The 20,051-nt window shown below is 35.0% G+C and overlaps 2 protein-coding genes and 1 pseudogene across 2 annotated transcripts; 2 read left to right on the forward strand and 1 right to left on the reverse strand.

Moving 5' to 3' along the window:
* LOC104731745 (probable serine/threonine-protein kinase At4g35230) lies at positions 856-3,922 on the forward strand. The gene is made up of 9 exons (XM_010451226.2): positions 856-1,118; positions 1,375-1,598; positions 2,048-2,183; positions 2,273-2,512; positions 2,607-2,692; positions 2,778-2,966; positions 3,047-3,205; positions 3,295-3,408; positions 3,509-3,922. Exons 1-9 carry the CDS (start codon positions 1,043-1,045, stop codon positions 3,764-3,766), a joined length of 1,482 nt encoding a protein of 493 aa, XP_010449528.1. The 5' UTR covers positions 856-1,042; the 3' UTR covers positions 3,767-3,922.
* On the forward strand, positions 8,140-10,434 carry LOC104731746 (NAC domain-containing protein 86-like). Its single transcript, XM_019233870.1, has 4 exons — positions 8,140-8,706; positions 8,826-9,112; positions 9,222-9,446; positions 10,097-10,434. Exons 1-4 carry the CDS (start codon positions 8,544-8,546, stop codon positions 10,292-10,294), a joined length of 873 nt encoding a protein of 290 aa, XP_019089415.1. The 5' UTR covers positions 8,140-8,543; the 3' UTR covers positions 10,295-10,434.
* LOC104731747 lies at positions 11,792-16,119 on the reverse strand (annotated as a pseudogene).

The raw sequence follows: 20,051 nt of genomic DNA on the forward strand, positions 1-20,051 counted from the left end.
TATATATATATATATATATATATATGAAACTGAAAAGGACCAAGTGTATTATACGAAAGAAAATGTATATTTGTCACAACCTGTCGACATAATAGTATTTTATACAACTTAAAAATGGTACGAAATGTGTGCACTGCCATATTTTACCAATCTTAAATATGAATGTAAGGTATCAATTTCCGTTACTTAAATAGACAAGTGTTTTAATATTTTTCAATCTTTTTGTCTCCTACATAATTGTTGGGTTTATGCAAGTATAGATCAGTGTAGTGCATGTTGTGTCATCAACGGACTTTGTGACTCTGAGTGCTTGTACAATACATAAATATAGCTGTGTATCCCAACGACCATAGCGGTCTTCTTCTCCTTTATACAAGATTCCTCGTCAGCTGCAAGTTATGGTGTCAATGAGCTGATAGATTTATACAAAATGTTGCGCACACAGGCAGTTAGTGCCAATGTCCATTATTTCAGTTCGGAATTTGATATGATTGGCTCTAGAAGTAATTATTTTTTTTTGTATAAGAGCTCCCAAATTTTTATAACTTTTAACATTTGTTCTCACTGTGTTATGAATTTAAATCATTTTAGAAAATTTTGGTTGAGTTAATTATTCTTGTTTGTTTAATAATTCGGTAATTTTGCAAAATTCTTTAACAAAATTCTCACATATTATCTAATCAAAATCCATATCCAAATTACTTTAATGTTCCAAAAAGAAAACAACATTTTCAAAATCCAGAAGAGCCGGAAACTTAGATTATTGTTGTTACCTCTGTTTTGTTTCCAAACTCTGTAGCTGCTTTTGGTTGGCTTAAAATTTTGACTGTCTTTTTAAAAAAAAAAGAAGTATTCCTTTGTGGGAAGATTTTATATCCTTCTACTGCCTCTTCATCTTCTTTACATAGACCAAAAGCCAAAAAGCCAAATCAAAATCCTAACTCACTCCGAGGGAGAGACGACGCAGAATCTTCTCTCTAATTCGCCGGTTATCAACTTATTTTGTTTCTTTTGATGTGAGATAGAGAGAGAAAGATAGAGAATGGGTTGTTTGCATTCGAAAACTGCTCATCTTCCTTCTCCTGATGATCCATCAGTTCCAAACAAACCAGAATCAGGTTTGCTCTTCAAGTTTTCTATCTATCATAATGTTTTAGTTTCGCCCAGTTTTTGATAGTTTGTGTATAGATTTGATTCTTCCTTTCGACAAATCATGTTTGATTCCTTGGTGGGTTTATGGTTGATTAGCAAGTGGAAAGATTAAACCTTTATGGAACTTAACTCCATTAGTTTCCCCCTAAGGTAGCAAGTTGATGCCTTTTTGTTGTCTCTTACAGTTCTGTTATGTGAGTGTGAGCTGTTCTTGTGTTGCAGTTAATGAGGAACAAGTAGATCAGGAGAATCAAGTTCCAGTTTTCAAAGAGTTTGATCTAAGTGAATTGAAGAAAGTAACGAACGGGTTTAGTCCCAGCTGCATTGTATCTGAAGGTGGAGAGAGAGGTCTCAATGTGGTTTACAGAGGAAAGCTTGAAGGCAATCGTCTCGTCGCCATCAAGCGATTCTCTAAACAGTCCTGGCCTGATGCTCAGCAGTTTGTGGTAAGAATGGTTGAAATTCAAAATTGAGATTCTTATTTTTATGTTCAGTTATTCATTGCTCAGCAGTGACCAGTCAAAGGATTGAAAATGGTTTGTTTAGTTGTAGAAGGGAATAAGATATTAGTAGTTAGTGTCTATCTTGACCAGAGAATCTGCTAATTTGTGTCTGGTAGCTGTTGATATGAAGATAAAGTAGGTAACTTTAGGTTGCAAAAGCTACTTTATCCCAGGATTCTGACCAAATTTTATAGACTATATAGTTTTATTAGATTCTCTCTTTTAGCTTTTTGTTGTTGCACATAGCTTAGTAAAGGTATAGTCTTTAAGGGTCATTATTTGAATGAGATAACAAAGATGCTTTGGAACTTTCTTTCGTCTGTTCTCTTGTCTGATAACAAATTATGGAATAACTTGGTTTGGTGTTGACCAATGATTGACTTGTGAATCAGGCGGAGGCGACTGGTGTTGGTAAACTTAGATTCAAAAGATTGGTTAATCTGATTGGTTGTTGTGCTGAAGGAGATGAGAGATTGTTGGTAGCTGAGTATATGCCTAATGATACACTCTCAAAGCATCTTTTTCACTGTAAGAGTTTCGTTAATCTTTTCGTCTTAGTTCTTCCTTTTGGATCATATCTAGAGACTTGATGCTCTCTCTTTGTGTGTTTCGTGTAGGGGAAAAACAGCCATTTCCTTGGGAAATGCGTGTTCGAGTTGCAGATTTTATCGCACAAGCACTTGATTATTGCAACATCGAAAACAGAAAGCTTTATTATGATTTAAATGCATACAGAATCCTGTTTGACGAGGAAGGTGATCCTCGTCTATCAACTTTTGGTCTTATGAAGAATAGTAGAGACGGTACAAGCTACAGTACCAACTTAGCTTATACGCCACCCGAGTTTTTACGGACAGGTAATCAAACTTACTTCAGGAACATATTTAATCATAACTTATCTTTTGTGTCTGATTTTGTTGAATCTAACGAGAGTTCTTTCTCTTTTTGTAGGTAGAGTCATTCCTGAAAGTGTAATATACAGTTATGGAACCATTCTTATAGATCTTTTGAGTGGCAAACACATTCCACCGAGTCATGTAATGTCCTTCCAACTTTTGTAATTTCAATTCACTCTATTTGGTTTTTGTCAATCTGAAATAAGTGATGAGTGTTTAATACCAGGCTCTTGACATAATAAGAGGGAAAAATGTGTTGCTACTAATGGATTCATCACTTGAAGGGCAATATGAAAACGAAGACGCAACTAAACTTGTTGATCTTGCATCAAAATGTCTTCAGTCTGAGGCAAAAGATCGTCCTGATACCAAATTTCTTCTCTCTTCAGTGGCACCACTACAAAAGCAGAAAGAGGTTTCAAGAATCAAATAACAATACTCAGTTTCTTTTCATAGCAGATTAGTAAGTTTTGTTTCGTTTTGTTTGTGTGTTAGGTTGCTTCTCATGTCTTGATGGGTTTGCCTAAGAATAGAGTTATACTACCAACTCTGCTTTCTCCTCTTGGAAAGGCTTGTTCCAGAATGGATCTTGCGGCTGTTCATGAGTTTTTGCTTAAAGCCGGTTACAGAGACGATGAAGGAGCGGAGAACGAGGTACCAGACAATGTTTACCGAGTTTTTTAGTTAACTGGTTTCCATGTCCGTCCTTATTCTCTCTGATCTGTCCGAATCTGTTTCCACAGCTTTCATTTCAAGAATGGACACAACCAGTGCAGGAGATGCTCAACACAAAGAAATTTGGAGACGTTGCTTTCAGAGACAAGGACTTCAAGATCGCTATTGAATGTTACTCAAAGGTAATATAAAACAAAACAAAACAAACAAACAGCAAAAAATCCAGTGATTGATTTATGCATTTATCTATATATAACTCTTGTAAAACTGTACTGTTACCAGTTGGTGGTGATGATGTCTGTTCCATCTGCGACGGTTTTCGCAAGACGGGCATGCTCCTACTTAATGACGAATCAACTGGAGCTTGCGCTGAGAGACGCAATGCAAGCTCAAGTTTGCATACCGGAGTGGCCTACTGCGTTTTATCTGCAAGCTTTAGCTCTTTCAAAGCTTGGAATGGAGACCGATGCTAATGATATGCTTAACGATGGTGCTGCGTTTGAAGCTAAGCGACAACAACAGAACAGTTGGCGTTGTTAAAACGGAAGAAACAGAGAGAAAAAAGAAAGTTCCAAATATTTTTATGGGTCCTTTCTAGAAACTGAATCTATTTTGTGTTCATTTGATTTGAATGGGTATAATAAGCTAGAGACACATATTTATATCTAATATATTATTTTAAATCGTTTTCTGCTATTTTGTATAGCTGGTAAAACAAAAAATGTTGTAGAGCTATTCGAAAAGTTTCACATATGACTAGACAACCAAAACCTGCTAACCAAGCGTGGACATACAAGTTTCTTAATGTACCTGATCGAAGCAAGTTTCTTGGATAAAAACTATATAATCCACAACACCATTTAGCAAGATTGACCGAAGGGTAACTCTTAAAGGTGACATACTGTGTTCATCAATTTCTTACGTCGTCATGCCTTCTTCAATTAAAAAGATTTGGTGCAGCATCTTCAAGCTCATTTACCTCACTTGTCATAATAATTATAGTTAGTTTGGAAATTATTATGGCCGAGTAATATTTAATATAGCCCATTAGTACGTAAAAAGTCTCCAGTTTTCATGAAGCATCCTATTGTAATAAAAACAAAATTAATGCAGTAGATTTAAATTGTTATAAGCAAACCCTAGATTATTAATTAGAAATGAAATTTCTACAGTATATGTAAATAGACATATATGGAGAAGGGGATACTCCTAATACATACTTATATATAACTTTGTATTAATGTTTAATTAGACTATTTCAGCATTATTGGTTGCCCTGAAGGTGACGCCCTGATCTATATATGTATTGGTTTAATTAGACTACTTCAGCATTATTGGGTTAATTTTTTTATGGAAATGAATTGAAAATTATATATCTATATACATTATACACCTACATGGGTTGTAAGAAAAAAATTATATTTTCGTAGGTGTAATAATTTTGAGAGAAAAAATAATAAATAAATTTTGCCACATACTAAATATTTTACAAGATCCACCACTAAAGATTTATATATGAAACTGAAAAGACAAGTGTATTATACGAAAGTAAATGTAGATTTGTCACAACCTGTCGACATAGTAGTATCTTATACAACTTAAAAATGGTACGATATGTGCACTTCCATACTTTACGAATCTTAAATATGAATGTAAGATATGATTATAAAGAGCTTGTAATATATCTGAGAAACTTGCCATATGATTTTGAGTTCCAGTTTTTTTTTTTTTACAAATTTTCTCAAATTGACTTTTGTTAAAAATTGATGGCTTAATTAATTATAAGTTGTGTTTTCTTTACATTACATCAACACGCTAGGGCTAGGCTCAAGCGCGAAGAACCACAACCTGCTAATAAAGTGTTGATACACGATTTATCTTGAGTTGTGAGTGATGGTAATGGTATCTAGAAACCTAAAAGATTTATATAGAATGTTGCGCACAGCTCGTTGGAGCAAATGTCCACTATTTCAAATAAATTTAGCAGGAAATATATGTTGGATGTACTTCTGATGGGTCAGAATACATAGGGTTACACTTATCATCATCATTGCCATTACTAGAGTGATGAATAAGCTTGTGGCTGTTGTGAAGTCCAACCACGATATAGGAATAGGCTTTGTCAGTGGCTACATGTATGTGTCTCTCACTAGGATGCTAGTAGGTGTCAGGATACCGTAGAAGCAGACTTGTTCATGGCTTCCGCAAAGGTATTGAAGTAAAGTTTCCATCTTACCTTCTTAGAGATTTCACATATCTGGAATTGCCGCCAAAATCAGGTTTGCTCTTAAGTTCTCTCTGAACCGTTGATACTTAAAAACTTTGGATATGTAATAGTTTAATGTTTTGGATGATTAATTACCCATACTTCTTGATATATATATATATATATATATATATAACATTTTTATATGTATATTTTTGTAATCCAAATATGTAAAAATTATTATCTTTATTCTGTTCTAAAAAAATGGCTAAAACAATTTTATATCTCAATTATTTCAACTTCAAACGGCTTTATTTCATTTTAATACACCTAATTCAAAATTCAGAATGTTGATTGCAAACTGAAAATCTAAAGTCCCGATTTTTTTCTCGTAAAATATTACTTTTTGGTACCTTTTCATTTATTTATAATAGAACGTACTACATTGTATTGTTTGTTCTGTTTGTCTAATTTGCTATGTAATCCTTCACGTTAACTCATGTGGGAAAACAAATATGTCACATCCAAATAAGACAATGTGCTACATGATGACCAACATCTGTTGACACAATTAAACATGCGCAAACTCACACATATGTACGCATGTATTAGAGATTTAACAGATTTGTGTACATCTATCATTTAATATAGAAAAATTCCTTTAAATACCACTTAAAAAGTTTTTTTTTCAACAATACCACATTGTAGTTTTTTTTTCCAAAAGTACCATAAAAGTTTTTTTTCCAAAATTACCATAAGCACAAAAATTGATTTTTAAATATGTAAAATTTATTTTTTTTTAGGTTTGGGTTGACACATTTAATTTTAGGGGTAGGATTTAGTATTTAAAATTTAGAAATTAGTTTTTAGTATTAGAACTTTAATTTAATTATGTAGTATTTTTGGAAAAAAATATATTTTTGTGGTATTTTTGGGAAAAAAAACTAAATTATGGTATTTTTGGAACAAAAATCTATTTTATTGGTATTTATGACAATTGCCCTTTAATATAGTAGTCGAAACAAAAAAAAAAGATCATTTATTTGTTATATGAAATTGACTATTGCTTGTATGATTTTGCAACTCACTTCCTTTATCCCATCTTTTCTCCATGAGTTTTAATTTGACGAATGAATCAAATTAACTAAGTTGACGACGATCAACAAATACATATATACTTTTTGTCGGAATCGTGGACTAGAAAATAACACTTGTTGGCAAAAACAAGAACACGCTGACCATTGTGGTGGGTTGGTGTATTTTGATCATATCTATGATATTTATCTTATTAGTTTTGTTAGTTACGTACATATAGGATTTAGAAACTGCAAAATTTTGAGTAATGCAAATTTGACTACTGATATGAATTTAATCCCGGACATTAGTAACCAAACATATTCAAACATATATGGTACTTTTTGATATAAATAATATTTTTTCCTACATAGTGACATACAGTGTAGTCAACATAGAAGATCCGTTATTCGTATTTCGTAGGCTTACTTTAATGTTTTTCCTACCATATGACGTAGTTATTTTCATGCTTTTATCCCTTTTTCTTCATTTTTGTTGCCTTTGTCTTCTTCGTTTTCTCTTTTCTCGATTGTGTTCTCTTTAATATACTGTTAGGGGTCATGGTGACCGTTCCTAAAGTATCGGGGAATATTCTAGCTATCGTGTATATAGTCATATAGAACTAACCTTACATTTCCATCTCGTGAAGTCATTCGTTTTTTTCTCCCTCCCAAAATTTTCCTTTTGTGTGTTTTTCTTGAATATTTCAGTTATTGGGTCATACACAGATGGGAACTTAACTTTAAACTATACCTTTATATCTTAAACAATAGTAACATATTTCCGGTAAAAAGGAAACAATAAACAAAAAAAAGTTTCGTCAAAGTTGTGTTATCTCTTCTAGTCCTCTGTCTTATAAAAGTCGAAAGTGTGGTTACACTAATAAAAAGCGATTTTGTCTTACTCATGCTGACAAGGACGAACATAACTACTTACAGTATCCCTTCAAAATAGTCAAGAAAAAGTTTAGAATATAGAATGAAAAACGAAAAAAAAAAAAAGAATTAGAACCGAGTTTTTTTTTACCTAAAACTAAATATTTCCCGTTATATCAAAGAAATGAAAAAAAACGAAACAGAATTAAGGTTTATATCATTTCTACGATATACAGTATACAAGATTGACATGCACATAAGCATATCGAAAAATAAGCTTTGAATAAATTATACAAGTTTTGATGTGTGAAGTGTGAACAAGTCTATATTAGCTTTGAGACCAGGTAGGTCCATATTCTTTTGGAATTTTGGGAACTCTTTAGGACAAGCAATGTCTTTATCCGCTTTCGGTGTGTCTCAGTAATTTTTTTCTTCTCAATATTAAACGGCACTATACAAATTATAGTATTATATAGTTTTCCCCTCTAAATATTAAATTGTTTCATGATACTATAACATATTTGACATATTATTAATTAATCTTTTTTTTTTGTCATCTGATGTTATTGATACTTCTTGAAAGTTTACATTGAGAAATACATAAGCCGGCAGAAAATAGAGATATCCCCAGAGTTTAAAGCCCAAAAGAGGGAGTCTAAACCGATATAGTTTCGCAATGTGCTATAAATATCAATCACCCTACAACTATTCAACACTCTACCAACCTTCTCTTCTCTTAAGCACTCTCCTAATTAATTTACTCACTAATCACTTTTTTTTTGTTTCTTATATAGTTAAATCTCCGGTTCAAAGTCAGAGAACCCTTTTTCTGAGATTTTGACCCACAACAATTCTGCTTACTCCTCGTTATTTCCAAATTATTACCTTCATTTGGTGTCTATTGTTTTTTTTTTAGGGGTTAAACATTTTGTTTTCTTTTGCTTCGTTTTGTTATCATACGATCTCTTTCAGACAATGATCTTGTCACAAAAAGGATGCAATCAACGTGAGTTGCAGCTTATACTTGAGAACAAATTGAGTGTCGAAAAAAGTATCTATTTTTGGATTTTCCAAACAGTCGATAGATTTAGCCTGGTACTTAGTTAATTATTTGCTCTCCCTCCAGACAACTCTCTTGTGTTGCAAGCAACAAGTGTGAATTATGCAAATGGGAAGTTCATCTTTACCTCCGGGATTTAGATTTCATCCAACTGACGAAGAGCTCATAGGCTACTACTTGAGTAGAAAAGTAGAAGGCCTTGAGATTGAGCTCGAAGTCATTCCTGTTATCGAGTTATACAAATTTGATCCTTGGGAGTTACCAGGTACTTATAATGATAAAAAAAACAATGTTTTGATTACCATAACTTAAGTCATTTAATTATGTTTTAATGTTTTAGTTTTAGATAACTTGTTTAATTTTTTATCTTTGTTTTATTTTTAGATAAATCATTTCTTCCCAATAGGGATTTGGAATGGTTTTTTTTCTGCCCAAAAGACAAAAAGTATCCAAACGGTTCTCGAACCAATAGAGCTACAAAGGCGGGTTATTGGAAAGCAACCGGTAAAGATCGGAAAATAACTTGTAAATCCTCATGTGTTATAATTGGATACCGGAAGACCTTAGTTTTCTATGAAGGTCGTGCCCCATTAGGAGAGAGAACTAATTGGTTTATGCATGAATATCGTTTATGCGATGATGATCTTTCACAAAAATCACTAAATTGCAAGGTAAGATATTATAGTTTTTTTTTTTCTTGTTTACCCAACTCATAATTTTCTCATTTCAATTAATTAATGGAAAGAAACCTACAAAACCATATATATGTTTGACTTTCAGGGACCTTTTGTGATATGTCGCGTAACTAAGAAGAATGAACTCAAGACCAATTCAAAAAGTTTGAAAAATAAAAGTGAACAAGATATTGGTTCGGGTTACTCTAGCCTCGCAACTTCTCCTTGTCGCGATGAAGCGTCACAGTTTCAATCGTTCAAGCCTTCTGCTACTACAAACGACTCTTCTAGCATTTGGGTTTCTCCTGATTTCATCCTTGATTCGTCTAAGGTACCATCTATTATCTAAACCAAAATAGTTTTGTATACACTAAATNTCGGAAAATAACTTGTAAATCCTCATGTGTTATAATTGGATACCGGAAGACCTTAGTTTTCTATGAAGGTCGTGCCCCATTAGGAGAGAGAACTAATTGGTTTATGCATGAATATCGTTTATGCGATGATGATCTTTCACAAAAATCACTAAATTGCAAGGTAAGATATTATAGTTTTTTTTTTTCTTGTTTATCCAACTCATAATTTTCTCATTTCAATTAATTAATGGAAAGAAACCTACAAAACCATATATATGTTTGACTTTCAGGGACCTTTTGTGATATGTCGCGTAACTAAGAAGAATGAACTCAAGACCAATTCAAAAAGTTTGAAAAATAAAAGTGAACAAGATATTGGTTCGGGTTACTCTAGCCTCGCAACTTCTCCTTGTCGCGATGAAGCGTCACAGTTTCAATCGTTCAAGCCTTCTGCTACTACAAACGACTCTTCTAGCATTTGGGTTTCTCCTGATTTCATCCTTGATTCGTCTAAGGTACCATCTATTATCTAAACCAAAATAGTTTTGTATACACTAAATACTAATACGCATGCAATATATAGTGGGCTGATTTGTGTTTTTGGTTTTGTGATCTATAATGATAGGATTATCTTCAGATTCAGGAGGTTGCTTCCGAGTACTTTCCCAACTACAATATTCCGGTCAACACGGCAAACAGCCACGTGAAATTTCCGGCGAGCTCTTCTTATTTTAATGTGGACCAGTACATTATTGATCAGCAAACATGGACAAATTATAAATATGACCAAACCGCTTCATTTGATTACTCAAACCATTTTTAGGTACAAAGAAATGTTGGGTCTTTCTTAGGACAAAAACTCCTTTTAACGTTGTTGTCTTGGAAAAAGAACTAGTTGTGAGCGTTTATCACTATTTTATTTTGAAAATTTAATTATCTTAGTTTTGTTTTTTTTTTTTAATTTTTGTTTGCTAATATAAGGATTCAGTATTATAAATTTCTTATTTGTATTTTTAATAGGATTATTTAACGTTATTTTACAGTCTTAATTGTTTTTTTTATGTTCGGATGCCTTTGGTATGAATGTATGATATATGCATATTTCATTATTTCTCTCAATCATTAATTGGACCAAAATATAACCTTTGAATTGATCTACTTTTGTGAAAGTGATAACAATCATTTTCATTTAAAATCCCAAAATTTTCTATAAAAGTTAAAGGGGTAAAAGTGACGCAGCAATTTGTTTAAAGATGTATTAAAGCCCAAAAGCGAAAAGAGTATATTTTCTCATTTGTTAAAGACCTTTAACGATATTCGTTTTTTCCGTGAGCTTACTATATACTGTATCATTATTTTAAAATTTACAAGAATATTTCATTCACTTGAAAATAATTTACGAAACAGTTTTAACGTTTATTTGACAATTTATACCAAATTGGGTCCATAGCTACGTGGTAGAGCAATTGAGTGCAGATATAGTTCACCGGTTGGAACCATGTTGGGTTCTTTTTTTTTTTTTTTAAGAAATTATACTTAATTCCATAGTTCAAACTGTAAGACCAGAAGTATAAACGAAACTGAAAGGGAAAAAATGGAATAATGGTAATGACTAAAAACTATATCTGCGGAAGCTGTTCTTTACGAGAAGGAGAAGCAAGCGGAGGCGACGAAAGCAGCAGCTGATGCAGCCTTCTATTCAAAACAGAGAGATGCAGAGGGACTTGTCGTCATGGCCAATGCTCAAGGGACTTATCTAAGGACCCTCTTAGACGCAGTTGGAAATGATTACTCTGCCATGAGAGACTTCTTGATGATCAACAATGGCGTTTACCAGGATATCGCCAAGACCAACGCGGTTGCAATCAGAGACTTGCAGCCTAAAATCAGTGTCTGGAACCATGGTGGTGCTGATCAGGGGATGAGTGGTGGTGGTAATGGTAATGGTAATGCTATGAATGATATTGCTGGACTGTACAAGATGTTGCCACCGATTCTTGATACGGTTTATGATCAGACCGGGATGCAGCCACCGGCTTGGATTGGTACACTACGTGGTGCTGAGCCCAAACAATCAATTCCTCCACAACACATGGGTTGAGATCTCAATAGTGCTTTTTAATATTTTACTTTAAGCATTTGCTGGATTTTTATAATTTATGCTTTACAATTTTAAAAGATTTGAATGGAGTCTTTTACTAAAGTGATGATGTCTAGGTATTGATTTCTCTAATGATTTCAAGGTGTATGTAAATAGTTTTTTACAAAAATGCTAAAAAGATCCAAATTAAATTTCATAGTCTAAAACGATATTCAAAATAATATGTTTATTCACCCAAAATCATTTTAAAACAGATAAAAACTCCATCCAAATCAAACCAATTTAGTTGAATACACCTTATCTTTTCTAAAAACGCCGTAGGAAATATCAATGTAGGTTCTTTCCAAGCCAACTGAAGTATTTAGAGAGGTTGGCCAGTTATCCACTTTTGGAACATCATAAAGCTTTCCTCCGGTTTATACTCTGTCGTGTGTCCTCCTCCCTACAAAATTGAAAAGAAACAATTATTATTATTATTATTATTTTTTTTTTTTTAAATGTAACGACAAATTAATTTTGACGAGAACTTCAAAAGAAATAAGAGACTTGCTTTGATAGTGGCAAATGTCATATTGTTGGCGTAAGTCCTTGTAAATCCAATAACTTGATTGTTAACAAGCCAAGGTCTCCAATCGTCAGTTATAGAGTAGTTTAGTGATTTAATCCAAGCTTTAGTTCCAAGTAGAGCTGTCAAAATGGGCGGGCTGTCCATGGGCAGACCATGTCCAATTCATTATGGACCGGGCATGGACAAGCCCATAATTGAAACGGACTTATGTGGGTTTGGACAACAAAGCCCACGGACAAAATGGGCGTGGACAACCTGGACATTGGGCGGCCCATTGGACAAACAATTCTAGGTCAAAATTGATTTGGGGAAATCGTAAAACACATTTCATTTCTCATTTTCTTCTAACTTTGTCGGCGATTTTCTCTGGCGATTTCTCCGGCGATACCATCGTCTTCCCTTCAATCTCCGTCGAATTCAGGTACGAAACTAAGAACTTTGTAGTCTTTGAAAGACCCATCTGCTTCTCTTCTTCTCTTTCGATTTTGAGATCTAGGTTTAGCCGTTTAGGTTTAGATTTAGGTTTCTTCCTTCCTTCTCTTCTTCTCTTTCGATTTTGCGAGATACCCATTTTAGATTTAGGTTTCTTCCTTCCTTCTCTTCTTTTCTTTCGATTTTGCGAGATACCCATTTGAGATTTAGGTTTCTTAAGTGAAATATGTTCGACTTTTTTCTAATTCATGTGTGTGCTCTGTTGTTTTCTGCAGAAGAAGAGAAGTGTGTGCAAGTTAAGCTCATTGGTGGAGAAGGGTGTGCAAGTTAAGCTCATTGGTGGTAGACAAGGTAAGCTCATTGATCCATTCGAAGAAGGCAAAGAAGGACAAGGAGAAGGAGTTTGAAATATGTGTGTCATTGTGTTTGCTTTATTGCTTTTGGATGTTGATCATTGTGTTTGGATGTTTATCATTGTGTTTTGGATGTTTATCATTGTGTTTTGGATGTTTATCATTGTGTTTGGATGTTTATCATTGTGTTTGGATGTTTATCATTGCTTTTGGATCCATTTTTTATGTTTTATGTTTATGTTCTAAGCTAATTATTCAATTTTTTCTCATTTTACAAAATCTGTTATATTTTTGTCCAATGGATACCCATGGAAAGCCCATAAAAAAATGGGCATAAGTGGGCATGGTCGTTAATGGACCGGACGTTAATGGACACGGACACCTATTTGTCCAAAATAAAAGTGGACAATATTGGACGGGTCAAAATGGACGTGGACGCCCATTTTGACAGCTCTAGTTCCAAGAAAAGGCACCATCAAGTCGTGTCACCGCTATAAACCAATGACCTATAATCCCCTTTGATGCTATTGTTTCGATGGTACGGTAAACTGCTCTGTATGTCTTCCTCATAAGGTAAATCCCAATCGCATCTCCTCCATTTCCCTACAGTTCCCTGCAGAGATGTCATTTTCTTTTATTCTTAGTTGCTTTATTAGCACGTAAGAGACAGATGGACATGTTATGTAATATATTATGACATACTTTCACTACATGAAGTGCTCTGCGTACATCTTCATCATTAGCCCAATACGCAGCTATCAAATACCGGTACATCTGCATGTCATCTCTATCGTTTAAAAACTAGATGATTTCCATTTTTATGACTAAATTAAAGCAAGATCAATGGACTTTTTTTTTTTGGGTTTGCTTACATAGCAATCTGGAGTCGGAAGAGAAAGATCTGACTGAACAAGTGTCTTAAGATAGCTTCGTCCATTATGTTCTCCAGAATAAGGATTTGGTGATGCCAAATCACATAAGGGTATGGAAATGAATCCCTCATTTATCCTTGAAACACACTTTCATCATCATATCAGCCAAAAAGTCTCACAATTAGTCTTTTGTTATTCCCTTTATGATATACTTAATTAGCTATTCACAGTGTTACAGTAAACTTGTGTTTACCTTTTGGTAGTCCTCCACCAACTTGAAGCATTGCGTATTAGTAGGATCCACTTTCACATAATTTCCTTGGCAGGTTCTCTTAAGTGACTAAAAACAAGAGTCTAAAATTGATCACTTCAATACTAAAAGATACTTGGTTTTCGTGGAGAAGAGCTCGATAAGATTAAGACCTCTATATATACCTCATATAGTTCATCAGATATAAATCCCATTCCATGAGCATATGGAATCCTGTAGTTAATATCACTATCATGATCTGTTTCAGGGTTCCCAAGGAGATAACCCTGTTGATAGAAATGATGGTTTTTAAACAAGATATATCCATCTTATATATTAAGTCATGATGAACAACATATGAGTGTAGATCATATTGATGAACCTTGAGATTTATACGAGGGTTATAGCCATGTTCATTTCCTGCTTAAAGGTAAAGGTGTAAAAATGTAATAAAGTGGCTAAGCACGTAAGAATCTCCGCCGACATAGAGATGATTTGAGACAAACTCTGGATTCTCAACTAGCCACTGCACCACCAACACACCAGTAATTTCAAAAACACTATGCTACATATATATATACTAGCTAAATACATAATTCTCAACAAACACTCTGAAAATGCTTTCAAGAAAAAGTAACAAGGACCTTTTGAAGAAACTCATAGGCATGTTTTGCTTCTCCTGTGTCACTAGGCTGAGCAAGTGGATTTGTTGAGTAGGAGAAGCCAGCCCCAGCAGGCTGATCCAAGAATATTATGCTAGCTTCCTGAAAAAATCAACAAATCTCTTGAAAAAACCGATAAAACAAACAACACAAGCCTAACTCTGTTTTGATTGATGGTTACATTGTAAGAAATTTCACCTTTGTCCAAGAATATGAAGTGGAGACAAGAGAAGGCAAACCTCCATTGTAACCCTCAATTTTAAAAGTCAACGGCCCTGCAAAAAAAAAAATATATATACAAGAATCGATTTAGAGACATCAAATTAAAAAAAAAAAGGTCATCAAATCTTTGTAGTTCTTTTTGCTTTTCTTGGAAAAATCACCGATCTCGAAAGCAAGAGCGGAGAGAACAGAGCAAGCTGGTCCACCAGTTAACCAAAAAATAACAGGGTCTTCTTCAGGATTGTTCTCTGATTTGATGAAGTAGTAGTAAAGCTGAACGTTCTCTTCCTCACCAACACCAATGTACCTTTTCACAGTAAAGATACATTTCAAAGATTTAAAACTCACAAGGGTTGTTGTCTTGTTTTTTTTTTTGGTAAAAGTCTTGTTGTTGTCGTTACTAGTAGTTTACGAAAATCGAAGAAAATGTAGAGGAAAGAAAAACAAACCCAGTTTCAAGGTGGAATGGAAGAAGACCTTCGAAACCAGGAAGATAGCTAACAACAGAGGCTGAATCAACTTCATGTTGAGTCAAGAGGAGTAGTTGAAGCAGAAGAAGCAACTTCAGTTTTGATGCTTTAGACATGTTCCTTCTCATTAACAACCGGATTTTTTTTTTTTTTTTTTTCATTTTCAGGCAACAAAACAGACTTTAAAAGGGATTGGTTCTAATAAGATGCAGGGACTCAATTGTAAATGAGAAAGTCACACGTGTGAGGAGGGCTAAATTTATTTGGGATCATGTGCAACAAACTTCACACGTGAGAGATGAAACAAGTGGCTTAGGAGGCTAAGAAGAATCTACATAGAAGGTTGTTTAAACTATATATAAGAGAGTTCATGAAGAATAAAGAAGTATGATGAATCAAGTGGAGCGTTAGTCGACATGAGACTACTGTGGGGAGAGAAGAATGAAGGTGTGCTGAGGATTCTGATCTCACTTTTTATTTGTTTTTTCATTCTCATTTCTGTAATCTGAGAGTTTTGATCAATCAATTTGGTATTTGTATTGGATAAGCAAAAAAAGTCATAGTTTTACTATACAAAAGCTTATCAGTTTCCGAGTTGACCAGATTGAGTTTAAGTAAAATAATAACACGTTAAAGGTTTATGATTCTTCCTGTCTCAGTATACTATTTCTTTACTATTCTTCGCATCTGGAATCCAATTCTCCATCCTTGTCCTTGTGAACTTAATTAAGTAAAATAAATTAATAATAAACCGTTGAAGGTGTAAGACTCTTCCTGTCTCAGTGTACCATTTCTTTATTATTTATTCTTTGGCTCAAAATTCACCAACATGTCAAGATCCAAGTTCGAATTGAATCCTATCCTGATCCTGATCCTGATCCTGATCAAAGACCATTGCGTTCGCCCACACAGTCCATTATTGAGATGAAGAGTGGCTTCTTTTTTTTCATTTATTGCAACCTAGGGTGGGTCCCACGCTGAAAACTAGATAATATCTCACGCTGGGTGAGTTTGAAATGAAAATAGCAAATATGCAATAGCAAATATGCAACAGCCGGAAACTAAATCTTATTATATATAAATCTTGATATCAAAATTAATAATTAACAAGATCTTGACACGTGTCAATTATATTATTCAGATGTTGATACATGTCAATTCTAAAATTACTAAATTTTTAGAAAATAAAAATGTAAAAAATTCAAAACCTACCATAAAAAGAAAAGATCATTATGAACCGAACTTTTATGAACTTAGGGATGAGGATTTGGTTAAACGGAATGAGCTTAAGGCGCAGGTTTGGAAGCTGAAAACAGTTCCCAAGATTAAGTCCTTTTTGTGGCGAATGCTATCGGGTGCATTAGCAGTTACGGATCATTTAGCATCACGTGGGTGTGGAGATGCCTTACGGTGTCAGAGTTGTGGTTGTCATACAGAGACAATATGTCATCTGTTGTTTGAATGCCCTGTGGCTAGACAGGCCTTCGCATTGGTGATATATCATGGTTTTTGTGGTTTTTAACCATGATATAAGGAGTCTTTTAGTGTCTTTTCATTTGTTTCTAGATTGTTTTTGAATCTTTACAGGTTTTTAGCATGAAAGGAGCAAAATGGAGCAATTTGGATCGTTTTGGAGCATAAATCTCGGATCAAAGCATGAGCATCGATCGACACTGCCTTAGCATCGATCGACACCCAGTCCAAACCGACGAGAGAGCCAAAATTGGAAGTTTTACAAAAGTTGCCCAAAGTCTTCCAAAATTGCAACATAAGTCCCTGACGTGTTTTAGGACATATATATATATATATAGTTTTTAGGTTTTCAAAACGCTTAAGTTATTTTCTAGCAGTTTTTGAGAGAGAGATATTGAGAGCTTTTTGGGAGAGATCTGAACTTCATTGAGAGAAGAATTTCTAAACTCTTTCTTTACTTTTAATATCTATTGCATGTTATTCAGAATTATGATTTGTGCTTTATTTAACATGTCTGAGTAATTTGCCTGTTAGGTTTAGGGTTTTTCATAGGGTTTTTATGATTTATTAGATCTGAGATTTTTAGGGTTCTTAATCTTTCAAGATCTTCATCATAGGTTGTTCTTAATGCTAGATCTTTGATTAGTCATCTGGATTTAGATCTTAGGATTATTGATTGATATGAGAATATAATTGTTTTCCTGATTAAACCATTGATGAGCAGAATTGTTTCTTACAAAGAGATTTGAATTAATAATTCTGTGAACTTATCTAAACCAGTTCTTAAGGTTGATTTATTACTTAGAATTTTACAAAGAGATCTGGATTTTCTTGTTTTAAATTTAGAATATAATTGCAATGAGAACTGATTATTTTACTAAAAGTTTAGAGTTCTAGATCTGATCTTATTTGCTTGAACCTTAATTAATTTATCTGATTTAATATTTCATAATTTCCTGAGAAATTCCCTAGGCTTAACTTTTCTGATTTTCTGAATTCACAACACTTTTATTTAAATATTTGCATTGCTTTATTTTAATTCAATTTAACTTGTTTAGCGTAATTTACAAAACTTTATAATCCATTGTGCTTGATCTTGAGTCCTTGTGCAATTCGACCCCTAAGTACTGCATTGACCTCTTAATTTGAGAGAGTAGCTCTAGGATTTAAATTGAGCTTATCAATTGGCTAATATCCCCGCCCCAAGTGGTGGATTCTCCTCTTATAATGTTGATCAAAACTGGGAGCATTTGTGGTCTGTAATGCTGGATGACACGATACCGGAAGAGGTGCGGATAGGGATACCATGGTTGCTATGGGGGATCTGGAAGCATCGCAATACATTAGTATTCCAAGGGAAAACGGGAGATCTTCAAAAGTTGGTTTTGACGGCGAAAGTGAAGTCGATGCAATGGCACGCGGTTCAGGCTTTACCATCATATGCAGCGAAAACCAAAAGTGGCCAACAGGGTAAATTAGAGGTCAAATGGTGTAAGCCCCCAATAGGTTTTGTTAAATGTAATGTGGGTTCATCATGGAGGAACAGTTCTTGCTTGTCTGGCGGTGCTTGGATTNTGAGCAACAAGACTGGTCCAATTCTGAAGCTTTCAAACCCAGAGTTGGGAAAACTTGAGCCTGAGAACAGAAAAGCAGCTAAATCTCTGAAGATGGTTAATACGATCATTCTGATGCGTGATGAGGCTGGTGTTTTGAGGGATCAAGAGGGCCACTTGCGCAATGAGCATGGCCAAAAGCTTGATGCAGAAGGAAACGTGATTCCTGAACCTGTTGTCAACGAGCAGGCTGTTGTGAACCAGCAAGGTGGTGTCGTTGATGATCCGGATCTTGGTGTCGATCGACACCAACCAGATGGCATCGATCGACACCCACCTGCAGACGTGCGTGGAGCTGCCAACCACGTACAGAACCCCGTTCGACGATAGGACCAAAACCGGGACCTGATCAGGACCATTGCTGACTACAACCGGGCTGATCTTGTGTATGAGAACCGGTCTGCAATTGTTCCTCCACCATTCCAGAGGAATGATTTTGAGCTGAAGCCTGCTTAGTTTCAACTGGTTGGACAGAGACCTTTCTCTGCTTTGCCCAATGAGAAGCCTCTGGACCATATTGAGCATTTTGAGGATCTGGTGACTAGCATCAAGGCTAATGGAGTGACTGAGGACTTCATATTCTGCAAACTCTTCCCATACTCACTTGCAGGAGAGGCATCTCAGTGGTTGAAGCAGTTGCCAGCTGGATCTTTGACATCTTGGCAACAAGTCAAAGTGGCTTTCCTCAACCATTTCTATGATGATGCAATGTCAGATGAGTTGAGAGTCAAGCTATCCACTTTCAAGCAAAGACCAGATGAAGCTTTCAAGGCAGCTTGGGTGAGATTCAAAGCTTATCAAAGGGATTGTCCACACCATAGTTTTTCAAGGGTACAATTGCTGAGTATCTTTTTCAGAGGGAGTGACTAGAAGTATCAGTTAGCTTTGGATGCTGCAAGTCATGGGAATTTCAAGACAAGAATTCCAGAAGATGCTGAAGTTTTGANGTTGTGTCTGCAGAATTGGGAGAGCAATCGGACAAATTCTCGATTTCAGATGATGGTGTTGATCGACACCACCTGGGTATCGATCGACACCCCTCTCAGACGAACCCAGAAACTGCAAAATCTCAGGTTCCAGCTGTTGAGAGGGTCTACAAGCCTAAGGTTCCTTTTCCCAAGCCAAGAAAGTCCAAGCAGGAGATGGAAGAAGCTAGATGCAAGGCAATGATGGACAAGGTGATGATTGAGATGCCTTTAATTGATGCAGTAAAGCTTTCACCACCTCTTAAGCGGTATGTGAAGAGAATGGTGTCCAATGGTTTGAGCCCTGAAGAAGGAGCACTGCTTACCAAGGATGTTAGTGCAATTCTGTTGAACCAGCCTGTTCAGAAGAAGAAGGAGAAAAAGCAGGAAGTGGTTGTCTCTAAGGAAGTGAGTGCAATCATTCAATGTAGGACTGCTAAGAAGTTACCAGATCCTGGAAGCTTTGTTCTTGATTGCTCTATCTCAGCAGGAAGGTTTTCTCACTCACTTTGTGACCTTGGCTCTAGCATCAACTTGATGCCACATTCTGTTGCTGTGAGACTTGGGATGACAGAATTCAAGCCAACTCAGATTTCTCT

The sequence above is a fragment of the Camelina sativa genome, chromosome 12, assembly GCF_000633955.1.
Source record: "Camelina sativa cultivar DH55 chromosome 12, Cs, whole genome shotgun sequence".
Classification (NCBI taxonomy): Eukaryota; Viridiplantae; Streptophyta; class Magnoliopsida; order Brassicales; family Brassicaceae; genus Camelina; species Camelina sativa.